The sequence below is a fragment of the Schistocerca serialis genome, chromosome 1 (assembly GCF_023864345.2).
Source record: "Schistocerca serialis cubense isolate TAMUIC-IGC-003099 chromosome 1, iqSchSeri2.2, whole genome shotgun sequence".
Taxonomy (NCBI): Eukaryota; Metazoa; Arthropoda; class Insecta; order Orthoptera; family Acrididae; genus Schistocerca; species Schistocerca serialis.
In genome coordinates, this window is record NC_064638.1 from 1,127,331,741 (window position 1) to 1,127,357,189 (window position 25,449).

The following is a 25,449-nucleotide window of genomic DNA, read 5'->3' on the forward strand; positions in this document are numbered from 1 at the left end:
ACTGCCTTGACATCACATAAGCTACTTTTTATGAGAGAAGCAGGATAAATGCAGTGCAATAAAATGGAGCATGGAAAGAAGCCATTAACATCTAAAGACTGACAACCAAAGCAAAGAAGAGATGCTGCTGTGATTCTGTGATGGGACTGTGACACATCTGCTTACAAATATCAGCTAAATTTCCCATTCGGAAATGAATGTGCAAGGTGTAATGTAAACTCTGCTTTGAAATTCAGCCTTTAAGTGGTGATGACTTCATTACTTGCAAGTGTATGATAATTTTGTTAATTATGTTGAAAAGAAAATATTGTTAGCTTCCTTCTGGAATTGTATAGATATTTATATCCTCATTTATTAATTATAATAAAAAGAGTGATAATGGTAAACTTTGCCAACACGGAATTTAAGTAGCAGTATAAATTGTTTTAGCTTGATTTTCTCCAACCATTGACACTCTTGGTTTCCCCTGTCTCAAAACTTGAATCATAAATAATGGAAAACATGAGCCATAACTAACTAGTTTTGTTTGCCTGAGAATGGTTTTATATGACTTGAAAACTAATAAGCGTGTACCAATACCAAATCCTATGTGAGTAATGAGACGTCTCCACCTTCATCATCTCTGCATCAAGTGATATAATAGTGAAACAACATCTAATCCATGCTCACTAAACTGATTTCTGAGGTAGCTTCTTGTTTACACAGTAACTTCATTCATGTCAGACCATTCACGAATTGTAAAATCATTGACTTTCAGTCAAATCTTATGATGAATCATATTTATTTATTCGCAATGGAAGATATCAAGGTACCATGATAACTGACTGCATAATTCACTTTGAAGATCAGAGGAAGGCAACAGCATATCATCTCCAACAGCAACATGTCTAGTAACAGAAACATGTCTAGTAAAGTGCTGTGGTGTTCAAACTAGTATTCAAATTGATGACAGCTTTAGTTGTACAAGGAAAGTGAGGAGGTAGGAATAAAAAAAAATATTTCTTATGTTCTACAAAGATGGATGTCATCTCAACAGTAATGAGCCAGCTATGGATCAAAAGGTCTCAGGTTCTCATCTCAAAAGAACATGGCACCAAATAAAGAGAAAGAAAATTGATTAAAGAGTTATACCTTAATCAAAAGGGAAGAGTGAGACTTGATGGAGAACTAACAGAGTGAATAGGAATAGGAAGAAGAGTCAGCTGAGAATGTTGCCTTTCATCTGCACTGTTTAACACCTGTCTGGAAGAGATTATAGGAGAATTTGTACGTGAAGTAAGAGTAGTATATGTAAGAGAAAAGAGTGTGGACAATACATGGTTTGCTGATGATGTAATGGTGGTGGACTCCGAGAAGGTCCTTACTGAAATGATAGAAGATCTATAAAGCAAATGCAAAGACTTTTAAATGAAAAGAAATAAGAAAAAGACAAAATTCATGATAAAAGAGAGGGCCAAAACTGTGACAGGTGGGCAACAAGTAGAGCTGGCTGCAAAATTAAAATACTTGGAAAATATTATGATGAAGGACCTAAAATGTGACACAAATGTAACATCAAGAATAATGATAGCCAAGGAAGCATTTACAAATGCTGTGTAAGTGACTGACCAAAAATCTAAGGACAAGATTTGCCTAATTCTATATATGGAGCATAGCTTTATATTAGGTAGACACTTGGACACTTTGAAAAGACAAGAAAAGAAAAGTAGGCTGGAAGAAGTGCAAATGGGGTAGGAAGGAAACTAGAGGCTGTGAACTGAGAAAACAAGATAAGGAATAAGGGGGTGTTTCAAAGAATTAGGGAAAAATGGACACCATTTAACACAATGTAGTAACCTTATTGGTAGAGCAAATGGAAAATACAGATGTACCAATACACATAACAATGCACACGTCCAGTGAGGGAAGTTGTCGATATCACAGACTGGAATATGAAATTCAGTAGATGGCAAACATAAGGCTGCACTGCTTATGGCTCAGACAGTTGCTAATATACTACTTTGCCTCTACACAGTGAACTACAACAGCTGCTACTGTTTACTTGGACCGATTTAGACTTGTGTTGGATTGTGCTGCCATGCTTTCTGAATTACTGTACTAGGTGAGTACAGTTATAGACCTGTTATCTGTGCTCCCCAAATTGGAACAACACCTCTGTATAAGGCTTCTAGTTAATAAATGGTTGTTTCCAACCATTGAGCTTAATATTATAATTTCAATATGCATGCATCATGAAATAATTGGGCTTGGATTTATATTAAATTCAATCATGAACAACAGCTTATATTACAACATCTACAACTTTGCTTCCACTGTTTAGCGATAGGTGGCAACAGCGATACATAGTGGTCGAAAGAAACAGATCACAGATGTCAGGCAGTTAGCTTGGACCTCAGTCAACATAACCTCATTCAAACATTAGTCAATTTGTGTCTGCATAACAAAGTTGTTCTTGATTGAAAATGTCAGTTAATGAGCCTAATTCTCAATATTTGCGGGATGTGTTTACTGTTTCGTTTCAAGAAAACAAGGGCTGAGTCTCATTGAATGCTCTGAAATACATATGGTAAGGACGCTATTAGTGAAGGAACATGTCATGTTTCAACAATTCAAGAACAGTGATTTTAACGTCATAGACCGGCATAGAGGTGGAAGAGAGAATGTTTTCGAAGATGCAGAATTGGAGACATTGCTGAGTGAAGACCTGTGTCAAACTCAAGAATAATTGGCACAATTAGTGGGAGTGACACAGTAAGCCATTTAAAAATGTCTCAAGGCTATGGGCATGATTCGGAAAGAAGGAACTTGGTCCTGTGTGAGCTGAAACCAAGAGAGAATGAACGGTGTTTGTGTGTTTGTGAACAGTTGCTTCAGAAGCAAAAATGGAAGGGATTTCTGCATCACATTAGATTAGATTAGATTAATACTTGTTCCATAGATCATGAATACGACACTTCGTAATGATGTGGAACGTGTCAGGTTAATAAAAGATGTCTGTACAAGATATTACATTACACAAAATATTGAATGACACAAATGTTTTAAAAAACGAAAAGCGGGTTCATTACAATAACCCTAAATGCAAAAAATCATGGGGATATCCCAGGAATTCTTCCCCAGACAAACCGAATATTCACGGCTCCGAGATCATGCTCTTCATTTCGTGGGACCTGCTTGGCATCGTGTACTATGAGGTATTAAAACCAAGTGTAACAATCACAGGTGCTTGTTATCAAATGCAATTAATGTGTAAGAGCACAGTGTTAAAAGACAAACGGCCGCAATACAGTGAGAGGCACGATAAAGTGATTTTGCAGCACGACAACGCTCGACCCCACGTTGCAAAAGAGGTCAAAACGTACTTGGAAACGTTAAAATGGGAAGTCCTACCCCACCTGCCATATTCTCCAGACATTGCTCCCTCTGACTATCACCTATTTAGATCAATGGCATAAGGCCTGGCTGACCAACACGTCCGATTTCATGAAGAAGTCACAAATCTGATCAATTCATGGTTCAAATGGCTCTGAGCACTATGGGACTCAACTGCTGAGGTCATTAGTCCCCTAGAACTTAGAACTAGTTAAACCTAACTAACCTAAGGACATCACAAACATCCATGCCCGAGGCAGGATTCGAACCTGCGACCGTAGCGGTCTTGCGGTTCCAGACTGCAGCGCCTTTAACCGCACGGCCACTTCGGCCGGCGATCAATTCATGGATCGCTTCAAAAGATGAACAATTTTTTCGACACGGGATTCGTACATTGCCCAAAAGATGGGAGAAAGTAATGGCCAGCGATGGAAAATACTTTAAATGATAAATGTGTAACCAATTTGTATCATTACAGCCTCAAATGTTGGGAAAAAACGGCGGAAGCAAAGTTGTACACCTTGTAAGTTCAATGAAGAACCATTGTTGTTTGGCCTTTGGACTAATAGATGCTTTAATCTATGTTACAGACAGGTAATTTGTGTTCAATAAATGTTGTTTGTCTTAAAGTGAGGATTACAAATAGAAACAACATGGGAAAAAAGAAAGACTGGTTCAACCACATAGTGAGAAGACTGTGCTTACTCCAGCAAGGAACTGAAGGATGGCAAAGGGAGAAAGAGGGAGGGGAAGAAGAACACACCAACTAACAGACAGTGTCTGGGAGCAATAACTACATGGATCTGAAGAGAAAAACACAAGTCAGGAAGAGCTGGAGAAGTATGATGCGTGGACCTGCCACAGATGATAACAACTATAAAGGCCATAGAACAAGACAAAAGCCCACATTTTAAGTAAAATGTAATATAGGTTATATTCTGTTTTCTATAACTGTAGTAAAATTCTTATTTAGATGATGAGCATTTCAGTTTATTTAGAGAGAGAAAGAGAGAGGGGGGGGGGGGAGGGGTATGAGGTGTGCACAAGTAAAAAGGTATGAAACAACACTGTGGATATAACAGAAGTCTTTATTCAAAAGAAATCACCAGAGGCCTGAGCACACTGTTCCACTAGCTAAAGAACACTTGGAGGTGGGGGAAGGGGGGGGGGGGGCGTAGTCCTCCATTGTGCAACCAGTTCATCATCTGAGGTGAAATGTTTCCCTCAGAGATGTTTTTTTTAGAGGACCAATCACATGGAAGATGCAGGCCAACATGCCCAGGCGGTACAGCTGATGCTCAAGCTGCACTCACTTGAACTTGGCCATAACTTTCTGTGTGACCTTAGAGATGTATTTTTAATGTGGAGCAGAATCACTCCCACCATGAGTAACCCAGGCCATTTGCTCTTTGGACTTGCGTAGGTTATGGAGAGTCTCACTGTCATGTCACTGTTAATGGTTTTTCCGTGTTCAAGGAATTCGAGTATCAGACCTCAGATGCTAAAAAAGACAGTGATTGTCACGTTGACTGCTGAAGGCACTGTTTTGAAGTTTTTAAGGGGAAGTGATGATGCCTGCTTCCATTGTCTAGATGCCTCATTACATTATCCCAAAGTGGCATATGCAAATTTAAAATGATTTCATTGTTACAGCATATTGCACCTTTCCTTTTGAGCGAGCATAGGTTTTCTTGTTGTGTGGATGTATGATATGGTGTCCTGAGATGTGACCACCATATGTTTTGTTATCTATGGCTGGGGAAGCATCTGCTATTTCTTTGTCTGTATGTGGGTGTGTGTGGGGGGGGGGGGGGGGCAAATATTTGCTTTTTAACAGTGTATGTGTATGTGTGCGTGCGCATGCACTCACACACACTATGGAGATATATGTCCTAACTTGCCTGCACACACATTATTACTTCATTAAAGCTACTTTACTATGACTCTGTGATGGGTGGTCATGAGTGGGTATGTTGACTATTTTATGTGATACTGTTTTTGCAGTGGCTGGAGGGATTGTTATTTAACTATTAAATGTTTTCTTAGTTTAAATAGTGCTTGGTTGCTGCTGATGATTTTAAGTTGTATTAATTATCTGAGAAACTAAATTTCATTGTATTAAATATAACTGCTGCCAGAGTTTAACTAAAGGCAACAGAGGTTTTTGAAATTTTTGGCCTACAAAATCTTAATGGCAGGCATTCAGACATATGGTATTGGATATACTGTGCTAAAATGGTTCATTTCATATATGATAAACCAGAAAGAGGAAGCAGGAAGCCAAAATAAATTAAATGTTCATAGTAAAAAGTGAATATCAGATGCACAAATAAATAAATAAAAATAAAAAATAACATGGAGCCCATCAAGAATCTAGTCTTGGAGCAATTGTTTCCCTCCTAAACATAAACAACTTAGATCAGAACACAAAGCCACACAGATTAATATTCTGTTACTAGCATCCTTCGTACCATTGGTACAAGAATCTATACATACAACTAGAGACCAACAAAACTGCTTGACTGAGGGAAGAGATCTGAGAGAGTTACATTGTTAATAAATATAAAAAAACACTGCTGTGGTGTGGATGGTGTAACTTGTAACATTCATGTGTCAACGAATTTTGCTTGAAGCATGTCCTCATTGAAAATTTGTGATGCACATGGCTTCAAAATGACTTTTTATGTTATAGTTTAGGGTCCACGTTTAGTTCCCCATGAAAGAAACTGTGTATTCCCCTTAATTCCACAGAATTCTTCAGCATGAAATTATACTCTGGGATAATATAATAAAATGCCACCTAGCCCAGACACCATCATCTCTCACAAATTAACTGAAAGATCAATGTATGTATGCTTGACTACCTAATTCTTGCAGGTCCCATCTTTCAAAAGCGTAATCATCATAACTTCCTGTATATATGTTCTAAAAAAATTATAAATAACTGGCGAAAAAATTCAAAATTTAAGAGTAACTTTTATATCAATGAACATGATGTAAAAAACCATGGTCTATGTCCATTGATTAAGAACATCAACTATTAAAATTATAATAAATATATTTTCAGCAGTCTTAAATAAAAGAGGACTTATTTCTTCCAAGTCACTGTTTAATAGAACATTAGATCATATATTTCACTCAGCAGTAGAAATTTTGATTACATAAAATATGATAATTTTAAACATAAAACTCAAAAATTGTTACTGCAAGATCTTCATGATTATGTCAAAATTCATTTATTTTATTATTGTGATACGAATGTCCAACTTATGTGTGTGTGGGGAGGGGGATGGAGGGGAGGGACAGGTTCATTGCACTATCAGATAAACAGCGATCATCAGTAATTCTTTTTTGCATAAATAAATAAGAGAAGTGGAGATAACATGTATGCAGTGTGAGAAGCTGCACTACAAATAAAAGATGTTTTGTGAACTTTTAAGTCTTATCTTTTATCGAACTAATGACTTTTCTAAGAGCAACAACATTTTGCCTGACTGTCTATTTAAGTGATGTACAGGGTGTTTCAAAAATGACCGGTATATTTGAAACGGCAATAAAAACTAAACGAGCAGCGATTGAAATACACCATTTGTTGCAATATGCTTGGGACAACAGTACATTTTCAGGCAGACAAACTTTCGAAATTACAGTAGTTACAATTTTCGACAACAGATGGCGCTGCGGTCTGGGAAACTCTATAGTACGATATTTTCCACATATCCACCATGCGTAGCAATAATATGGCGTAGTCTCTGAATGAAATTACCTGAAACCTTTGACAACGTGTCTGGCGGAATGGCTTCACATGCAGATGAGATGTACTGCTTCAGCTGTTCAATTGTTTCTGGATTCTGGCGGTACACCTGGTCTTTCAAGTGTCCCCACAGAAAGAAGTCACAGGGGTTCATGTCTGGCGAAGAAGGAGGCCAATCCACGCCGCCTCCTGTATGTTTCGGATAGCCCAAAGCAATCACACAATCATCGAAATATTCATTCAGGAAATTAAAGACATCGGCCGTGCGATGTGGCCGGGCACCATCTTGCATAAACCACGAGGTGTTCGCAGTGTCGTCTAAGGCAGTTTGTACCGCCACAAATTCACGAAGAATGTCCAGATAGCGTGATGCAGTAATCGTATCGGATCTGAAAAATGGGCCAATGATTCCTTTGGAAGAAATGGCGGCCCAGATCAGTACTTTTTGAGGATGCAGGGACGATGGGACTGCAACATGGGGCTTTTCGGTTCTCCATATGCACCAGTTCTGTTTATTGACGAAGCCGTCCAGGTAAAAATAAGCTTCGTCAGTAAACCAAATGCTGCCAACATGCATATCGCCATCATCAATCCTGTGCACTATATCGTTAGCGAATGTCTCTCGTGCAGCAATGGTAGCGGCGCTGAGGGGTTGCCGCGTTTGAATTTTGTATGGATAGAGGTGTAAACTCTGGCGCATGAGATGATATGTGGACGTTGGCGTCATTTGGACCGCAGCTGCAACACGGCGAACGGAAACCCGAGGCCGCTGTTGGATCACCTGCTGCACTAGCTGCGCGTTGCCCTCTGTGGTTGCCGTACACGGTCGCCATACCTTTCCAGCATGTTCATCCGTCACGTTCCCAGTCCGTTGAAATCTTTCAAACAGATCCTTCATTGTATCACTTTTCGGTCCTTTGGTTACATTAAACCTCCGTTGAAAACTTCGTCTTGTTGCAACAACACTGTGTTCTAGGCGGTGGAATTCCAACACCAGAAAAATCCTCTGTTCTAAGGAATAAACCATGTTGTCTACAGCACACTTGCACGTTGTGAACAGCAGACGCTTACAGCAGAAAGACGACGTACAGAATGGCGCACCCACAGATTGCGTTGTCTTCTATATCTTTCACATCACTTGCAGCGCCATCTGTTGTTGCAAATTGTAACTACTGTAATTTCGAAAGTTTGTCCGCCTGAAAATGTACTGTTGTCCCAAGCATATTGCAACAAACGGTGTATTTCTATCGCTGCTCGTTTAGTTTTTATTGCCATTTCAAATATACCGGTCATTTTTGAAACACCCTGTATAATATTATGCTTCACTATTCGTTTCTTATGCTATGGGCAGAACTTATTGCTTTCCTGAGTGTTGTACTTATACAACAGAGATAAAGTGTTATGGCTCATGTTATTCAATAGTTTATACTTAATTATATCCACCATAAAAGGTGATGAAACTATGTAAATATAGATTCAAAAGTACAAAATTATTAGTATAGTTCTACTAAAGAGACATAATAATTTTATTCTTTTGAATCTGTATTGGACTGGTTAACACTGCAATTGTACAACTGTAGGTAATTCTCAGTATAACTTCAAGTGTTAGTCATATTACTGCTGACTGATAATTAGAAAACTAATCAGAATGTTAGTTCTTAACTATTAAAATTCAGTAAGAGTTGTGTCGTACCCCATCAAATATATCCAGAACCTCGTCCCACCACTGAAATTTAGAAAAAAGATTAGTCACATTAAAACTGTGAATCTGTCAGTAAACACATATATTACAAACAAACAATTATTTAGGACTGTGAAGACATTCCTGTTATACAGAATTTGACTAAGTGAGACTTCTAACAGAACAAAACAGAGCAATAAATATCTAAAAAAAAGTCTTACTTGTTTTGCTTCACGCTCTGATATTGATGAATGGCCTGGTTCATAATCCTCTATTCTTCCAGGTTGATTTTTGTATATTTCTGTAGCATACTTGATTGATGAAGGGTGAGGAACATACCTAAGACAGAAACATTTAAGTAATGACATGGTAATTAACATAAGATAGCAAATATGTCATTTCTTATGATAAAATAATTGTATATGAGTTCACATTCTTTCCTTATGTACTCTGGCTTTGAAGAAATTTACTGTGTTATGATTTCACAATTGTGGGAGTGAGATGTGTCCAAAACAAACACTGTAACAGCTGTAAATTAGTCTCCCTCATACAATACAAAATAAGAGTTTTTTTCGCTAGTGATAGCTGTCATTTGAAATACAGACACACTATGTGATCAAAAATATCTGGACAGCTGGCTGAAAATGACTTACAAGTTCATGGCGCCCTCCATCGGTAATGCTGGAATTCAATAAGGTGTTGGCCCACCCTTAGCCTTGATGGCAGCTTCCACTCTCACAGGCATACGTTCAATTAGGTACTGGAAGGTTTCTTGGGGAATAGCAGCCCATACTTCATTGAGTGCTGCACTGAGGAATGAAATCAATGTTGGTCGGTGATGCCAGGCATCAAGTCTGTGTTCCAAAACATCCCAAAGGTGTTCTATAGGATTCAGGTCAGGACTCTGTGCAGGCCAGTTCATTACAGGAAGGTTATTGTTGTGTAACCACTCGGCCACAGGCCAGGCATTATGAACAGGTTCTCAATCATGTTGAAAGACGTAATCGGCATCCCCGAATTGCTCTTTAACAGTGGGAAGCAAGACGGCGCTTAAAACATCAATGTAGGCCTGTGCTGTGATAGTGCCACGCAAAACAACAAGGGGTGCAAGCTCTCCCCATGAAAAACATGACCACACCATAACACCACCACCTCTGAATTTGACTGCTGGCACCACACAAGCTGGCAGATGAGGTTCACTTGGCATTTGTCATACCTACATCCTGTCATCGGATCACCACATTGTGTACCATGATTCGTCACTCCACACGTTTTTCCACTGTTCAATCGTCCAATCTTTATGCTCCTTACACCAAATAAGGCGTCATTTTGCACTCACGGTGTGATGTGTGGCTTATGAGCAGCCACTCGACCATGAAATCCAAGTTTTCTCACCTTCCACCTGTCATAGTACTTGCAGTGGATCCTGATGGAGTTTGGAATTCTTGTGTGATGGTCTGGATAGATGTCTGCCTGCTACACATTACGACCCTCTTCAACTGTCGGTAGTCTCTGTCAATCAACAGACAAGGTCGGCCTGTACAATTTTGTGCTATATGGGTTTCACGATGTCTAATCACTAATGAGGTCACTGATATGGAATACCTGGCAGTAGGTGGCAGCACAATGCACCTAGTATGAAAAACATATGTTTTTGGGGATGTCCGGATATTTTTTATCACATAGTGTATATGCTAGGAATAAGGAATGCTTGCTGATTTAAAAGAAAATTATAAACATATTAGTTGCCTCTTCCACATGAAATCAACCACGTTTAGTGTGGCAAAAAGAAGTTATCTTGGTAATTCTTATAATAAAACAATATTTTTAGGATAACTTATCTGTGGATAACGGATATTATTTCAAAATTTTCAGTGTAAACAAGTGCAAGCATCAGTTGATACTCAGTTGCTGCACAGTATAATGGAGGAAGCAGCTCCTTTTGACAAGCTTTTCCGTATGTTTTCCCATTTTTCATTCATACAATATTAGAAGGAGATATGACTTATACTACCTATCATTCAGCCTTAGTGTGGCACGGAAATGCATGAGGTATTTAACCATAAAAACCCTTGACTACATAGCGATTTAAAGAATATAACAGATAATAAACTTAACTTCAAATTTAATGTGAAATTGTGTCTACCTGACAACTTCTTCTACTCCACAAACAAATTTTAGAATTTGTAATAGCATTAGTGTCTATGAATAACCTGCCATCCTCTACATACCACTTCTGAAAGGGATGTGAAAATAAAATCAGACGAATTACAGCTTGGAGAGAGACATGTAAGCAATGGTTATTTTCATTCAGTACCCAATAATGGGGAGAAATATTAACAAATGGTGATAATTTAAGTTACCCTCTGACACGCAAAATTTATGTTCATTTAATCATCACACTGTATAGATAAAATAACAAAGGATGCTGAAAGAATGAAAGATAATAGAGGTGACTGTTAGAAACATCTGTACACTGTATTAATGAGTATCTATAACTAAACTTCAATAACCGGCTAGAAGGGGGAAAAGCTCTAATAAATGGCAGACCAGACATCCTCTTCCATGCACTTTGCAGTGCTCTGCAGAATATGGTTGTAGATGTAGATTTACTCTACTTTTGCTTATACTTGGAAATACTGAAATAGTAAACCCTGAAAAAAAATCACTTTGTTTGGGGAAAATAATGCCGCTCCTGTAATTATATTGAATAGCTTCTGATTATCTACCATTACTTGCTTAATACTTGCATAAACACACTGTTCAGGCTCAAATGCGATAGTATGGTTGCACACTTCGCATCACAAAATCTTGGTTGTTGTCACAGGCTGAGCTGTAGTGTAGCAGACCATCTAGGTTTGTCAGTGGCAACATTCACTCCATATTTAAAGGACATTATCATCGGCCAATAATAATTTTGGACAGAATCTGACGCCTGCAATTGCTACATTTTTAGTTTTTTCCCTTTAAAGCAGATATGCAGTCAACATCAGAGATTTCTACTCACATTTAACGCACTTATTTTACACAAGTACACAGCATATATAAGCTCACGAGGTAAATTCAGAAACACTGAATTACACAACAGACAAACTGGAAATAACTTTTTGATGGATGTTATGTACACATACATATAAAAAATACAAGATGTTTTTTAGTTCTTACTCACTGTAGATTATGAAAGAATAACCTTAGGTGCGTTAGAAAAAAAGTTGAAAAGAGACAGATGGAAAGCTTCAAATAGTTTTCAGTCGGGTCAGTAATTTAAGAACACAAAAAATTCTATTTGATTTTTTGGAGAAATGCTTAGGATTTTCACTGAAAAATAACATGCAAGTTCATATATGCTCCATAGGTTTCTATGGTCTTACTTTGAGCGTGGCAGCGTGCTTGTGGTGAAATCGTTCTCCTTATTTTTGATTCGTCGTCGGTCAAGAGTCGCATATTTCGACGAGTAGCCAGCATCGGAATCATATCCTCCGATCTCTGGTTCGGAGAGGTACCCACCAGGCGACGTGTACGGATAACGACCTGGAAACGTTCAGCAAATAGTAAAAAAAATAAAATTGTCTTCTTAAACACGAAGACATTAAATAAGCTGTAAAACGAAATGTAAACATAAAAATTACCTCTGGACTATAGAAACAATGCTCACTATAAGAAATCGAAAAAGAATGTGCAATCTTCTTATGGTGTACATAATAGAATTTACGCGAAAGCACCAAGATCTAGCCTCTAATTGCATTACAATCTGTGACATTACAACCTGTTGAAATACTTGTAATTATTTCAGATTACGCAAACTTAATGGCAGTATTGCTTAAAAAACTTACGGATTTCGTCCTTTTTTCAATAAATAATTAATATTTAGTCCTCAGTATAAAACACTACTCACTTACAAGACACAGGCTCAATCTTCTGTCAGAGGTCCCGAATTCCACGCTTGTAACATTGGGTGATATTGCCACTTCAGTGTGAGAATTGTATGTATCATAAATGACGCAAAATGCGTTGGGCATGGAGCCGTGACTATCTTTTTTCCTTTTTGTAAGCATTCTCTTATATCGGCATTTTTAGGCAAAGGTCGCGTGAGCAACAACGAATGCCAAATGACCATTGTTTATCATACGTAAACACAGTATATTGAAAAAACACTGCAGGATATTACTATCTGAATTTGGTTAACAGTGTTGAGGATGACTGAAAGTTACAGGACCATTCATACATTCGTTCTTCATGTATCGTAACGAGTGCTACGATCCTGTGTTCTACATGGCGGCATCGTGCAGTTACATAGTTCTGTATCGCGTCGTTTGCGTGTGTTTGGAAACCGCGCCGTCAAACAGTTCGCGCGCCAACCACCAGAGGCGCTGTGTTTTATGTATGTGTGTTTCGTTTTTGTATCTTCCGTACTAGGAGTTCGTGCGTACTTACATATAACGCTGATCTTTTTGTCCCTGCATGTTAAGTTATTTTCAACTGTAAGCTCGGAACAAGCGAACAGTCCGTGTATTCTTTGCCCTCTCCTGTGGTTGTGTTCAATAAAGCTAACGTCAATACTGATGGAAGGAATTTTTGTGTAGTGCGTTTCCGTCGATGAAGTACACCCAGGTTCTAACAATCGAACCTCGAACGACAGTCTGCCCAGCTTGTGCCGACAATTGGTGATTCCGGCGTCATATACCTGCATAGTACCACTGGACGGACGAGCGTTTACCGAAGACTGACTGTAAGACTACCAGGCTTTGCCCTTTCTGGCCACACAATCCAGCTTTGTGGTATGCGCAGGAGGAGGCAAGTTTATTCTGGAATTTCGGTAGACGTTACCAAGTTTGCGCTGGGAATTAGATAACCAGTACGCCGCGGAAGTGCGATATATAATTGCCTCGCCACCAAAGGCTAACTCTTACGACCGACTGAACTGACCCCGCGAGTGTCAGCATTGCAAGAAGAGTGACTCCGCCAAGTTCTCACTCTGGAAGAGTACTTGTGGCACCCAAGAAGTAAAATAGACGTGGGAACTGTTTCGGACAGCTTACTGAGCACAATATGGAGCAGTCGTTTGTCATCGCCTGTCAATCCAAGACGCGATGACACCAACTTCTGTTAGCGCAGTTACTGCGCAGTGAGCTAGCGCAATGTCAGTTGTTTCGCGCGCAGATTACGACGCCGTGACAGCCAAGGTAGATGTACTGACAAATCAGATCAACGAACTGTTATGTCGATGCGACACGAGCAACGACAGAAGCCAGAATCGATACTGCCGACGCTCGTGCAGCAGGTCATCGACGACATCTTCCACAAGTGAACCTGAGCAGCAAAGTATCTGCTGGTATCACCGAAAATTCGGGGAGCGAGCGGCAGATGCACAACTCGCTGCACTAACCCAAATGGCAACGGCGGTCGGAAGTAGGTGCCTCCTCCAATTGCTGATCTGTGTCTGCACGACTGTTTGTCAGTGATCGGCGATGGCTGGAAATATTTAATAGACACTCGATCCAATTTGTCCATTTACCTGCGGACTATGTTGCACAGGAAGCGACCAGCTACGTTATTCTGTCTGATTGCTGCAAACAACTCGGTCATAACAATGTACGGCACCCTGCGTTTGGAACTAGACCTGGGTTTACAATGAGCTTTTGCCTGGCTTTTGCCATTGCAGATGTCGCCGAACCTATCAGCAGAGCGGACTTCCTCGCCAATTATAATCTACTGCCGGACATGAAGTACTCACGCCTACTTGACAACACCACAGGCTTAAGAGCGCCCAGATTTCGGTGGAACAAAGCCGTTCATACTGCCAAAATAATACGACCTCTGGAGCGCCTAAGGAGTTAAGGCATGGCACTGTCCACAGATTTTCAGCACTAATTATATCATACTCTGAAAACTCATGATCAGTAAAACTACTACATAGAGACGATTGATGGTCGCCCACATCTTGAAGACTACAACCTTTGGCTTCAGATCATCTTAAAATTGAGAAAGCAAAGATCGACAGTATGATTTGTGAAGGTGCAATGCAGCCTTCCAACAGCCCCTGGTCCTCACCGCTACATTTGGTCCCAAAAAAGGATGGTGCATGGCGGTCTCGTGGTGACTCATCATCATCATCCTCATTCCTGAGCGTCATGATTCCATGAACCAAGCGTCTCCATCCCTGATGGTTGCCAGCTTCTCTTAGTGCCTGCTGAAGAGGTAGACCAGAGATGATCTTGATTTGATCAATCCATCTGCTCGCTGCTTTTCATCTTCGTCTCGTGCTCTCGATCTTTCCTTGCAAGACTATTTTCTCTAGATTTTCTCCATCTCTTCTCACAATATGGCCAAAGAAATGGAGAATTTTTTCGGTGACTCGAAAAGAAAGGCGTCTGGAGATATCGAGTTGTTCAATAATGGACACATTTGTTGTTCTTTCGGTCCATTTTAGATGTAGCATCCTACGCCAGCACCAAAGCTCAAACACATCAATGCGCTGTTTGTCTCTGGGCTCGAGTGTCCATATTTCGCAACCATAAAAGAAGATAGAAAACACGAGTCTTTCAACTAGCCAGGATTTGTTATTGCTGTGCTCTGCCAGATCTTGGTGAGCTTCTTCGCCGCGCGGGATTAGCCGAGCGGTCTAGGGCACTGCAGTCATGGACTGTGCGGCTGGTTCCGGCGGAGGTTCGAGTCCTCCCTCGGGCATGGGTGTGTGTGTGTTTGTCCTTAGGCCAATTTAGGTTAAGTAGTGTGTAACCTTAGGGACTGATGACCTTAGCAGTTAAGTCCCATAAGATTTCACACACATTTGAACATTTTGAGTTTCTTCATAGCCACTCGCCCTAGTGTGATCCATCTTCTTATCTCATATTCACAACATCCCGTGCTGCAGATGGTTGACCCAAATAGATGAAGGTATACGTGACATACAGTTCCCTTAATCGACCTGTGAGCTGGATCTATTCTTCTTCGCTTTAGTGTCATTTGGGTGTCATGCTTTGACTATCTGTTACAGATCATGACAGACAGAGCATGGCAATTTGAATTCGACCTGTTCAGAAAACTTGCGAAGTTCTGCAGCGCAACTCACCGCAAAACGACCAGCTGTCACCCAGCCCATAATGGGGTGATCGAGAGATGGCACGCTCACTGAAGGCAGCACTATTGTGCCACAATACTGAGTAGACCAAAGGCCTTCCCATGGTACTATTCAGCCTTAGAAACACTTTCAAACCAGATGTAGACGCTTCTTCGGTGGGACTGGTGTTTGGCAAGATGTTGAGGCTTACAGCAGAATTTGTGGAAATAAATACCCTGTCATAACCAAGGGATGATTAACCAGAACTCCTACGCTAACTGCGAGAGCATGTGACCCAAATCCACCCACACCACCCTCACAGACATGGTACAGCTACCACTTCCGCGCATCAAGACTTAGAAACCTGTTTACACATCATGTTATACACGGAAGGCTTCAAACTGTTGTTGGAGCCGTCGTACTCAGGACGCTACCAAGCAGTCACAAGGTGAAACAAGACAACTGACATTTCAGTTAATGGAAAGGCGGTCACAATTTCTATAGACAGGGTAAAATCAGTTTATGTCTTCCAAGAAGCAGCAGTGCCAGAGCTTCCAAGGCTGCAGTCTCACCCAACAGCCACCACCTCACTACCTTCACAGCCACCAGCACAGTTTACAACAGCAGTGGACCTATCAACGTGCACCTCAACATCTTGTCACCACGTCCACTTTCCAGCCTACTGTGAACACCTTACCAAGGCACTATTTGGAATAATGGTCCGCTACCATGGGGGCTGATGTGGCAACATTGTACAAAAAATGGCTCTTAGCACTATGGGACTCAACATCTTAGGTCATAAGTCCCCTAGAACTTAGAACTACTTAAACCTAACTAACCTAAGGACATCACACACACCCATGCCCGAGGCAGGATTCGAACCTGCGACCGTAGCAGTCCCGCGGTTCCGGACTGCAGCGCCAGAACCGCACGGCCACCGCGGCCGGCCAACAATGTACAGTTACATAGTGTTTCAAACTGCGCCATAAACATTTCACGCGCCAGCCACCAAAGGCTCTGTGTTTTATCTGTATGTGTGTGGTTTGTTTTTGTATCGTCCATGCTTGCAGTTTAGTTCATGCTTAGTTACGAGATAATGATGATGTTTTTCTTCCCTGCATGTTAAGTTATTTTCAACTGTGAGCTCCTTGTTCCCTGCATGTTAAGTTATTTTCAACTGTAAGCTCCTTGTTCCCTGCATGTTAACTTATTTTCAACTGTAAGCTAGGAACGAGCGAACAAGTCATGTTTTCTTTGCCATCTCCTGTGGCTTTGATCAATAAAACCAACGTTAATATTGTTTGAAGGAGTTTTTATGTAGTGTGGTTCCGTCGATGAAGTGCACGCAAGTTCTAACAGTTGAAAGACGGTCTGCTCAGCTTGTGCTGGCATTCTGTTTCTCAATGTGCTGCAAAAAATGTAAAAGGAACACTCAAAAACTTGAATTGCTTCTACTGGTCCATGAAATATTCTTTCATATTTATTTCCAACCAAACGTTACTACACTTACTAAGTGGGAAATGCAGTGATCATCTCATGATTTTTTTTTTTTTTATGTTATAGGGTAAGATGACCTGAGGTTGTAATATACATATAATTTTAAAAATCAAACTTTTTTCATTGTAATTTTTAACGAAACTTAGTTTATGTAAGAGGAATGGCTTTGTCTGACCTTATACCTTCAGAAACACTCAAAGAATAACTGTGTGACAGCCATGGGTCTATCATTTGACTGCGTGCAGGAAGAAAGGGATGGCACAGTTTGGCCAAAAATTTGTAACTTATACATGTAAGAAGGATACACTGCTCTGCAAAACTTAAGAGTGAGACAGATAAAGTAACATAACAAACCAACTACCTCATGGGAATGAATAAAGTGCGGGAGCATGTTGCCAGAGCTCCCCCAGTCGTGCACACATGGTGTGAAGTCAGCGTGACTATAAAACCAAATGGGGCTGGCCCCACAACATGAGGCAGTTAAAGGAACGGACAAGATGTTTGCATCAATTAATGAGCAATTATGCTGCATTATAGTTGTGTTCTTCACAACATGGCCTGAAACAACATCTACATGATTTCAAACACGAAAGGACTACAGTAATATCAGAAATTGAGTCCGCCTTGATGCAAAACACCTTGTTATTCGTTTATTTCTTTATTCTTCCAAACTAGTTTCGGCTACAAATATCAACATCATCAATGGGTTCTTTAATCTTATTTATTGTATGTTACAGCATGTTTTAAGCAATTATTTTCGCTGTTTGCGACATTCTGTGAGATTTTTTTCTGTTGCCGTTTTTTACTTAGTGAACAAGGACTATCGGAAAACTCGAAGAAGGATGAAGAGTAACGAGTGTAACACAAATTCAATATGATTGCAAAGCACGCAGTATCACGCTCTACTGTGGCATGGTGACCATAGGAGGTGGCCCCTTTGCCCGATGACATGTTGTATTTTGTTGAGACCCAAGTGTCACCGGCAAAGTTCGCAATCATCTCAAGAGATCAAGAACTGGACCAATGAGGTGTGTGGCCTCTTGCTCTTCTTGGATGAGAGCAGATTCAGAATGAATAGTGATTCTGTATGTATCCTTATATGGATAGAGCTAGGATATATAACAGTCCCAGGAACATTGTTGAACAATATCGTTTCGGTGGTCCAGGTGTTATAGTGTAGGGAGGCATAATACTGCATCGGCAAATATTTGAACATGGTACATTTACCAATCAACATTATTGTAACACTGTAATTCTTCCTGAACTGTGGGTTTTCAAGGGTGTATCCGGCCCTACTTTATTTTTATGGATGTCAATGTGCGACTTCACCACACAACACTGGTAGAAGTGCTCTCGGAATGAGAGGTTATTCAACGAATGGAATGGTCTTCTCGTTACCCTGTCTTAAATTCCATTGAGCACATATTGGATGTGGTGGGGAGATGTATTGTAGCACATCCACATGCACTAACCACCACCCAGCAATTGTCAGCTGTGCTGGTGAGAGAATGGAACACCCTGCCACAAGAAGTCTTTACCAACCTTGTGGGCAGAATGGGACCACATTTCAGAGCATGCATTGCTGTCCATGATGATAACACACCCTATTAAGAACCATATCCTGGCTTTGTAATGTCCAGGACACCATCATAAATCACCGTGACTTCAGTGCAATTATTGTATTTGAATAATAATTGTCATTTCTGTTCGTCTCATTGCTTATATCTTTTTTGTCTTCTGTAGCAGTTATTTTTAGGTATGGTCCAAGTTTCATATCTGTTCATCTCATTGTGTATTTCTTTTAGTTATCATCTGCACTGCATTGCAGCAGTTCTTTCTATTATGATCCAAGTTTTATCAAGCTACAGTACTTGTTACTGACACATCATGCAAAAGTTACTTTCATCCTTACAGTTTGCACACCGAGAGATAAGTGTCCATGATATTTGCAGTGAAGAGAGCATGAGGCGAATGCATATCTACAGGAAATAGCATTGTATTGTGATGAATGTCAGCAACAGAATTATAGCCTGCATGTGTGATTTATAATATTTTACGAGTTCGACATCCAGTTAGTGGACATGCTGTAATAATGGATGTTATCAGCAAGAATCTGCGAGAATTTCCATCTCAAAAAGAAATCCACTGTCTCAAAATTCTTTGACCCAGTGGCAATAGGTCTCCTCGTCTGAGGTCTGTATGTACTTTATTAGAAGACTGAGGCCAAGTGAAGGGCTGCATGGCAGGCCAGTGTGGCCGAGCAGTTCTAGGCGCTACAGTCTGGAACCGCGCGACCGCTACGGTCGCAGGTTCGAATCCTGCCTCCCTGCCTCGGGCATGGATGTGTGTGATGTCCTTAGGTTAGTTAGGTTTAAGTAGTTCTAAGTTCTAGGGGACTGATGACCTCAGAAGTTAGGTCCCATAGTGCTCAGGGCCATTTGAACCAATTTTTGAAGGGCTGCATGCATAAAAATAAACCCTACTAAGCGAAATAGCTTGATATTATAAGCCCATATGTAGAAAATAAAGCTCTTACTTTTGATACTTTGGAGAAATATCATGTACTGCGGAATGCATTCAGATGTGCTTGAATAAAAAAGAGAAGTTTCAGCGTCACCTATGAGTCACTTGTCAGATTGAGATAGGATGCTTATACTCTTTCATAAAATTTATATAGTGTTGATTTTAAGAACCGTAATTTGTCTCATCAAATAGAGATGCAATAATATACTTGAGTAGGGAAGCATTCCTGGATCACTCATCTGGTTCAACATTACCTGTAGGTGACAAGACTAATTTGTATGGGTTGTTTTAAGCTATGCTGTAGAGTGAATGATTCATCCCAGCCTGTGCTATCACTGGTTTATATGACACAGCAGAGGCTTGCATTAATGGCAAACCATACATACTGTTCATTATTTTCAGGCTCTTTCTATTTACAAGACTGCTGTTCACACTACAGTTAAAAACCTACTACCTTTTTTAACCACAGTTGAAGCTACTTTCTCTTGTTATCACAACTCAAAAATAGTTCTGCATAATAGTAGTGCTGAACCGTGAACAGTCATTTAATTTTTTTAAACGATGACATCATTGTTGCATTATTCTCTCATTAAATACATACTTTTTACGAAGTAATCACATATCATATTCATTACTGAGAAAGGAAAAACAAATATTCAGTAGGTCCCTTCAGAATACCTGTACAAATTTTGTCACATCTTTATATCAATAAAAGAAAAACAATTATTAATAACACAACAAAAAATACTGAAAAAGCATAATTCAAAGAGATTTTGCTTCACTGTTCTGTGTTATTTACAGACATAAAAATATTTACAGTATTTGACACTATTTCGACTTTTCCAGCAAGCTGTTACAACAGAACCACAGACTAAGAACAGAAAATAATGAACCCATAACCTAAATAATTAGAAGCTACTCAACAATTAATAACAATAAATTATGTACAAACAATTTGTATGTCCACACAGTGAGCTTGAAGCATTGAAGAACAACTTTTTTGCCCAAATCGAAACAATGTTTAGAAGCATAAGCTTTAAAACATCACCAATAAGGGAAGTGGACACTAACGTCCAGACTTTTAAATTGCACCCTTAGAATCAACATCTAACAGGAAGTTTGGTGTTAATGTTTTAATTGAGCAAAGTGTTTAGCTTTTAAGTGACATTCGCCTTGATTCATTAGTGATACTACACAGTTACCTTGAAGCAATAGGGGTCATTTTGAATTAACTTGTTTCTGCAGAGAATTTCGAAGTTGGGCAGAAGTGATCAAAATATGATTATCTCTGTTAGTACATTTTAGACAGTAGTATCTCTAATTTTCATTAAATATAATATTTTGAATGAATTACTTGGATGAGATTAACACCTTATACTACAAAGTGGGCTAGTAAAGAAATGAAACTACAACTACCGAAAGTAATATTCAAATTTCAGCTGGTTATGAATCAATGAATATTTAATTCACTGGGGCAGATTTATGAAAATATGGATATTTCTGTATAAATTTAAGCAATAATAAGAAACAAACCATGACCTGAAAGCAAAACTGAACCACAAACTGCGATTCAATCATGCAAAAATATTATCAAAAAAGAGGTATTACAGAATTTATAGTCTCCTTGAACATTTCCTAAGTAGAAGTTCTAGAGCAATAAAATTTCACAACATTCATGCTCTTTGGTGTTCAACAGAATGTTATTCTTCACAGAACATAATATTATCATATAGTGGATACAAACATAAATACATCATGTAAATCTTTCCCATGCAAGTTTAGGTCACGTCATTAAACAAACAAATTGCTAAGAAGCACACAAAGCCAGCACACATAAAACACAGTTATTTAAAAAAGTTAAAAAATAGCTGTGTTCATCACCTCTTCTCGGCTTGTAATAGATTGTGATATAGTCGTCTGTAAGAGAAATGGAAAATTACTTTTATTGTGATAGCAAGATATTTTTTAAAGTGACATATTTTATTAGTCAGCTTTTAGGTCTTTGGCATCATAATTATTTTATGTTTGTTCAGCATAATTGTTTCATCACTTTTTTTAAGAGATTCATAGAATTTTGACAATAGTCTGTAACAACAACATTTTTCAGTAATGGATATTTGAGGAGATAATTTTTAATTCTCTTGTATATATTTCAGTTCTCATGTGAAATAAAATTGTGAGTTTTAAATGTCAGAAATTGGAATATATTTCTGAAATATTAAACATTAATTTATTAATTCTGTCACAAATCAAGGTAGAGAGCTGCAGACTGATAAAAATCCTTCTCACTACAGTGAAATCGTGTAGTAAGTAGTCTAGTGTAATTTCTCAAACTATAAGCTTATTGCTTGTTCCCAATGAATAAGTATGAAGCCTTACCATCCTTTCCAGTACGATGCAGAGAATCATACATCCGTTTGTACCATTTCGCTTGGTTGCTGTCTTTCACTTCCTGTAAATCACACAATTTTTGGTTAGGTCAGGAATTATGCTTCCGAAATAAATTTAATTTAAGAAATATCATAATTATATGGGGTGTCCAAAACGCTTAGAATCTAAATTATTCAGGTGGTAAAGGATCCTAAACTGAGAATCTTGAAATAATGGTTGTAAATAAACATTTCAGGCTGCATTAGAGAAGGTAATGGCTTTGTAATCATCTTAAATACCTGTGTTGAGATTGGTGGCACCACGTTGTCAAAAAAAAAAAAAAAAAAAAAAAATCGTCTGTGTTGTGTTTATGTTACATTTTTGTCGTATATGGTTACATGTAGACGTTGGAGGCATGAAACATCTACATAAATTCAAGAGTAAATGGGTGCTATATTCATAGCTGCTTGTCTCATGGAGGATTATAGAATAGGGGTGTTTGCGATAGTGTGACAAAAAGTTTATGTACCTCTGTAATGTGTGAATTGTGACTATCCTTATAATTTAAGTTGTTGCTTCAAAGTGTAAATAAATTTATGGTAATTCGCACGGAGTGCGATACACATCCGGCTCTCAGAGGCCTACACCGTCTTTAACGTTAGAAAGAATACTTTTTATCTTAGTTTCGGAGTGAAATACACTGAGTGTCATGTTTCTGTTTCCAAGCGAATGTGGCGCCTCATACACGGGGCTGACTATTAGAACAGTCGAAGAGAGATGCGAGGAACATCAGCGACACACCCGACTAGAACTGTCAAGCAAATCAGCTGTCACCAAGCACTGCCTCGAATATAATAATGAAATAATGAGACCAGTATTGTGGCGAAAACGTCTGCTTTCTGGGACAGAATAATGAAGCAGTCAATCGAGATAAAGACAAACCTAACAAACAGGGCCGGAGGTTACAGCAAATAACGCTTGTACTACACTCAGTTTGTTAACAACTCGCACGCCATCACAAGCACCATAGCAGGAAAACACTGATAAAACTGGCGTTTCACGGTATATCAGTGCGAGATATGAAAAACTAGAGCATCAAAGTGCGTAGGGAGCGTCAGGAATCGAACTCTGCAATAAATAACGGTGCTAGACCAACAATGGTTCTCAGTCTGATTGGCGTCCAGGCAGCGAGTATATATAGCAGCAAAACTCGCAGCACCTGAAGAAGACGGTTGGTTCGGTCGCCGAATAGAGGGTGATTCAGAAAGAAAGAAAAGATTTCCGTTATTTATTACAGACAAATTATGAAAAATAGAAATACTTTGAGCATGTCAATGGATAGAGGAAGGTTCAAACTTCGATTTTCGCACGAATACTATACCATATACTCAACATGAGCACCGTGCGTTGCTCAGAAACATCGAAACGGTAGACCATTTTATGCCACACGCGAATCAACAGGTTCCTGATTACTGAGTCGACAGCATCAACGATTCAATTTCTCAACTCACGAAGAGTAGCTACCTCAGGTGGAACAGAGACTGTGTCTTTTATATACACTCACAGAAAAAATTCGCAAGGCGTGAAGCCTGGGGACCTGAGAAGCCAATAGCAATGAACAAGATCGTGTCCATCTCTTTCCATTCAGTATTGCGCAACAGATTTCCTAAGGTAACGCCGCACCTCAAGATCAAAGTAAGGCGGAGCGCCGTCATGCTTTAAAATGAAGTAATTGGAATGTTCGTAAAATTGAGGAAACAACCAATTTTGTATCATGTCCAGATATGACATTCCTGTCACAGTTCCCTCCGCAAAAATAAAACGCCCATAAACTCTGTGAACAGAAACAGCAGAAAGATTTTGGGAACCCCAAATTCTTATATTATGACGGTTTATTTTACTCGTTAGATGAAACGTCATTTCGTCTAAAATGATGAGTCCTTCGAAAAAAGTGTCCTCTGCTACATCATGGAGAACTGAAAAGCAAAATTTATATTCTCTGTTACGGTCGCCGGGACGCAGTTTCTGAAGTAACTGCAACTTGTACGGTGCCATATGCAGGCGTTGTTTTAGAACACGCCACACCGTTGTCCGCTAGGCGCAAATTGAGACGCGTATAGCGTGTGTGGCGTGGCGCAGCGCAGCGCACGTTTTTGGAACTTCATAGGTTCAAATGAGACCGTGCAAACTGGGACGCGACGCGACTCGGACGCGACATGCCCCTGCGCCGGGTCGCGCGGAGTTGTAGTTGTGGCACAGTTTCTCGCGCCGCGCGCCGCGCGGGCCTCGCTAGCACCATGGGAAATATGAGGCGGGGAGCGGGAAAGTAGCCCGGCCATATGCTCACATCGGAACGGCGCATATGATCAGTGGTAGTATTGCCAATACGATAAATTTTGCCTTACTGTGTACTAAATTTTATTGCCTTTGGGTAGTGTTTCGTTTTTCGCCATTTAAACGCTCCAGCTTTTTTCGTTAGCACATTATACTTTTCTGTTATTTATATCTGTATAGTTTTGTTTTGTTTTTCTTCTGTTAAGAAAAATGCATCAGTAACTGATGAGCCATTGGCCGCTGGAATTGTTACATATGCCTCCGCGATGTTTTCAGATCGCAATAAGGGACAGAAGGTAGTGAATAAGGAAGCAAGGCATATTATAAAATCATGTGATTAAGAAGCAGGGCAGGACAGTAAAACAAGGTTATCTTCTCGCTGCCTAGTACGCTGGCGTATCTGTACGATCTGTTACAAAAATTTAGAAAGGCATAATCTCCACAGGTGTGATCCCTTTGTGCTCCTGGTAAAAAGCGTCCAAGAACTGAAGTATGGAAGTCTCACTGTGATTACTTGGATATGGCTGTAATAATGTAATATGACACACTGTACTACATGCATGTGAACATCATTTCCACTGCAGGCTAGAAACAGCCGAAAAGCAGACACAAATAACAATGTTTTAAGTGGTTCGCCGTGATAAGAAAAAGCATTTCAATTGTTGAATGCACGTTATCAGCATTAATAAACTAATGATACAACAGGCTACACAAATGAAGAAAATGGTCGGTATTATTACGAAAGTAGTAATATCGTAAAAGAGTGTTATGATTATATATATTTCATTTGTTGAAATGTACTGCTGACAAAGGCAGATCTACTTTCATGACAATGTTTTTCGAACTCCAGCTCACAAG

General features: G+C 39.5%; 1 protein-coding gene across 12 annotated transcripts in view; it reads right to left on the bottom strand.

Moving 5' to 3' along the window:
• Nucleotides 1-25,449, bottom strand: part of LOC126416983 (sorbin and SH3 domain-containing protein 1) — a 1,139,715-nt gene that overhangs the window by 336,420 nt on the left and 777,846 nt on the right. For 9 of the 12 annotated variants that reach the window (XM_050084918.1, XM_050084911.1, XM_050084903.1 and 6 more), the window contains 5 exons: nucleotides 22,267-22,339; nucleotides 21,769-21,804; nucleotides 12,179-12,338; nucleotides 9,029-9,146; nucleotides 8,820-8,852 (listed from right to left, as the gene is read on the bottom strand). In XM_050084918.1, the coding sequence (XP_049940875.1) occupies nucleotides 8,820-8,852; nucleotides 9,029-9,146; nucleotides 12,179-12,338; nucleotides 21,769-21,804; nucleotides 22,267-22,339 (420 nt within the window). The remainder of the gene's footprint in view (nucleotides 1-8,819; nucleotides 8,853-9,028; nucleotides 9,147-12,178; nucleotides 12,339-21,768; nucleotides 21,805-22,266; nucleotides 22,340-25,449) is intronic. The other 3 variants (XM_050084932.1, XM_050084925.1, XM_050084885.1) reach the window with 2 other exon arrangements.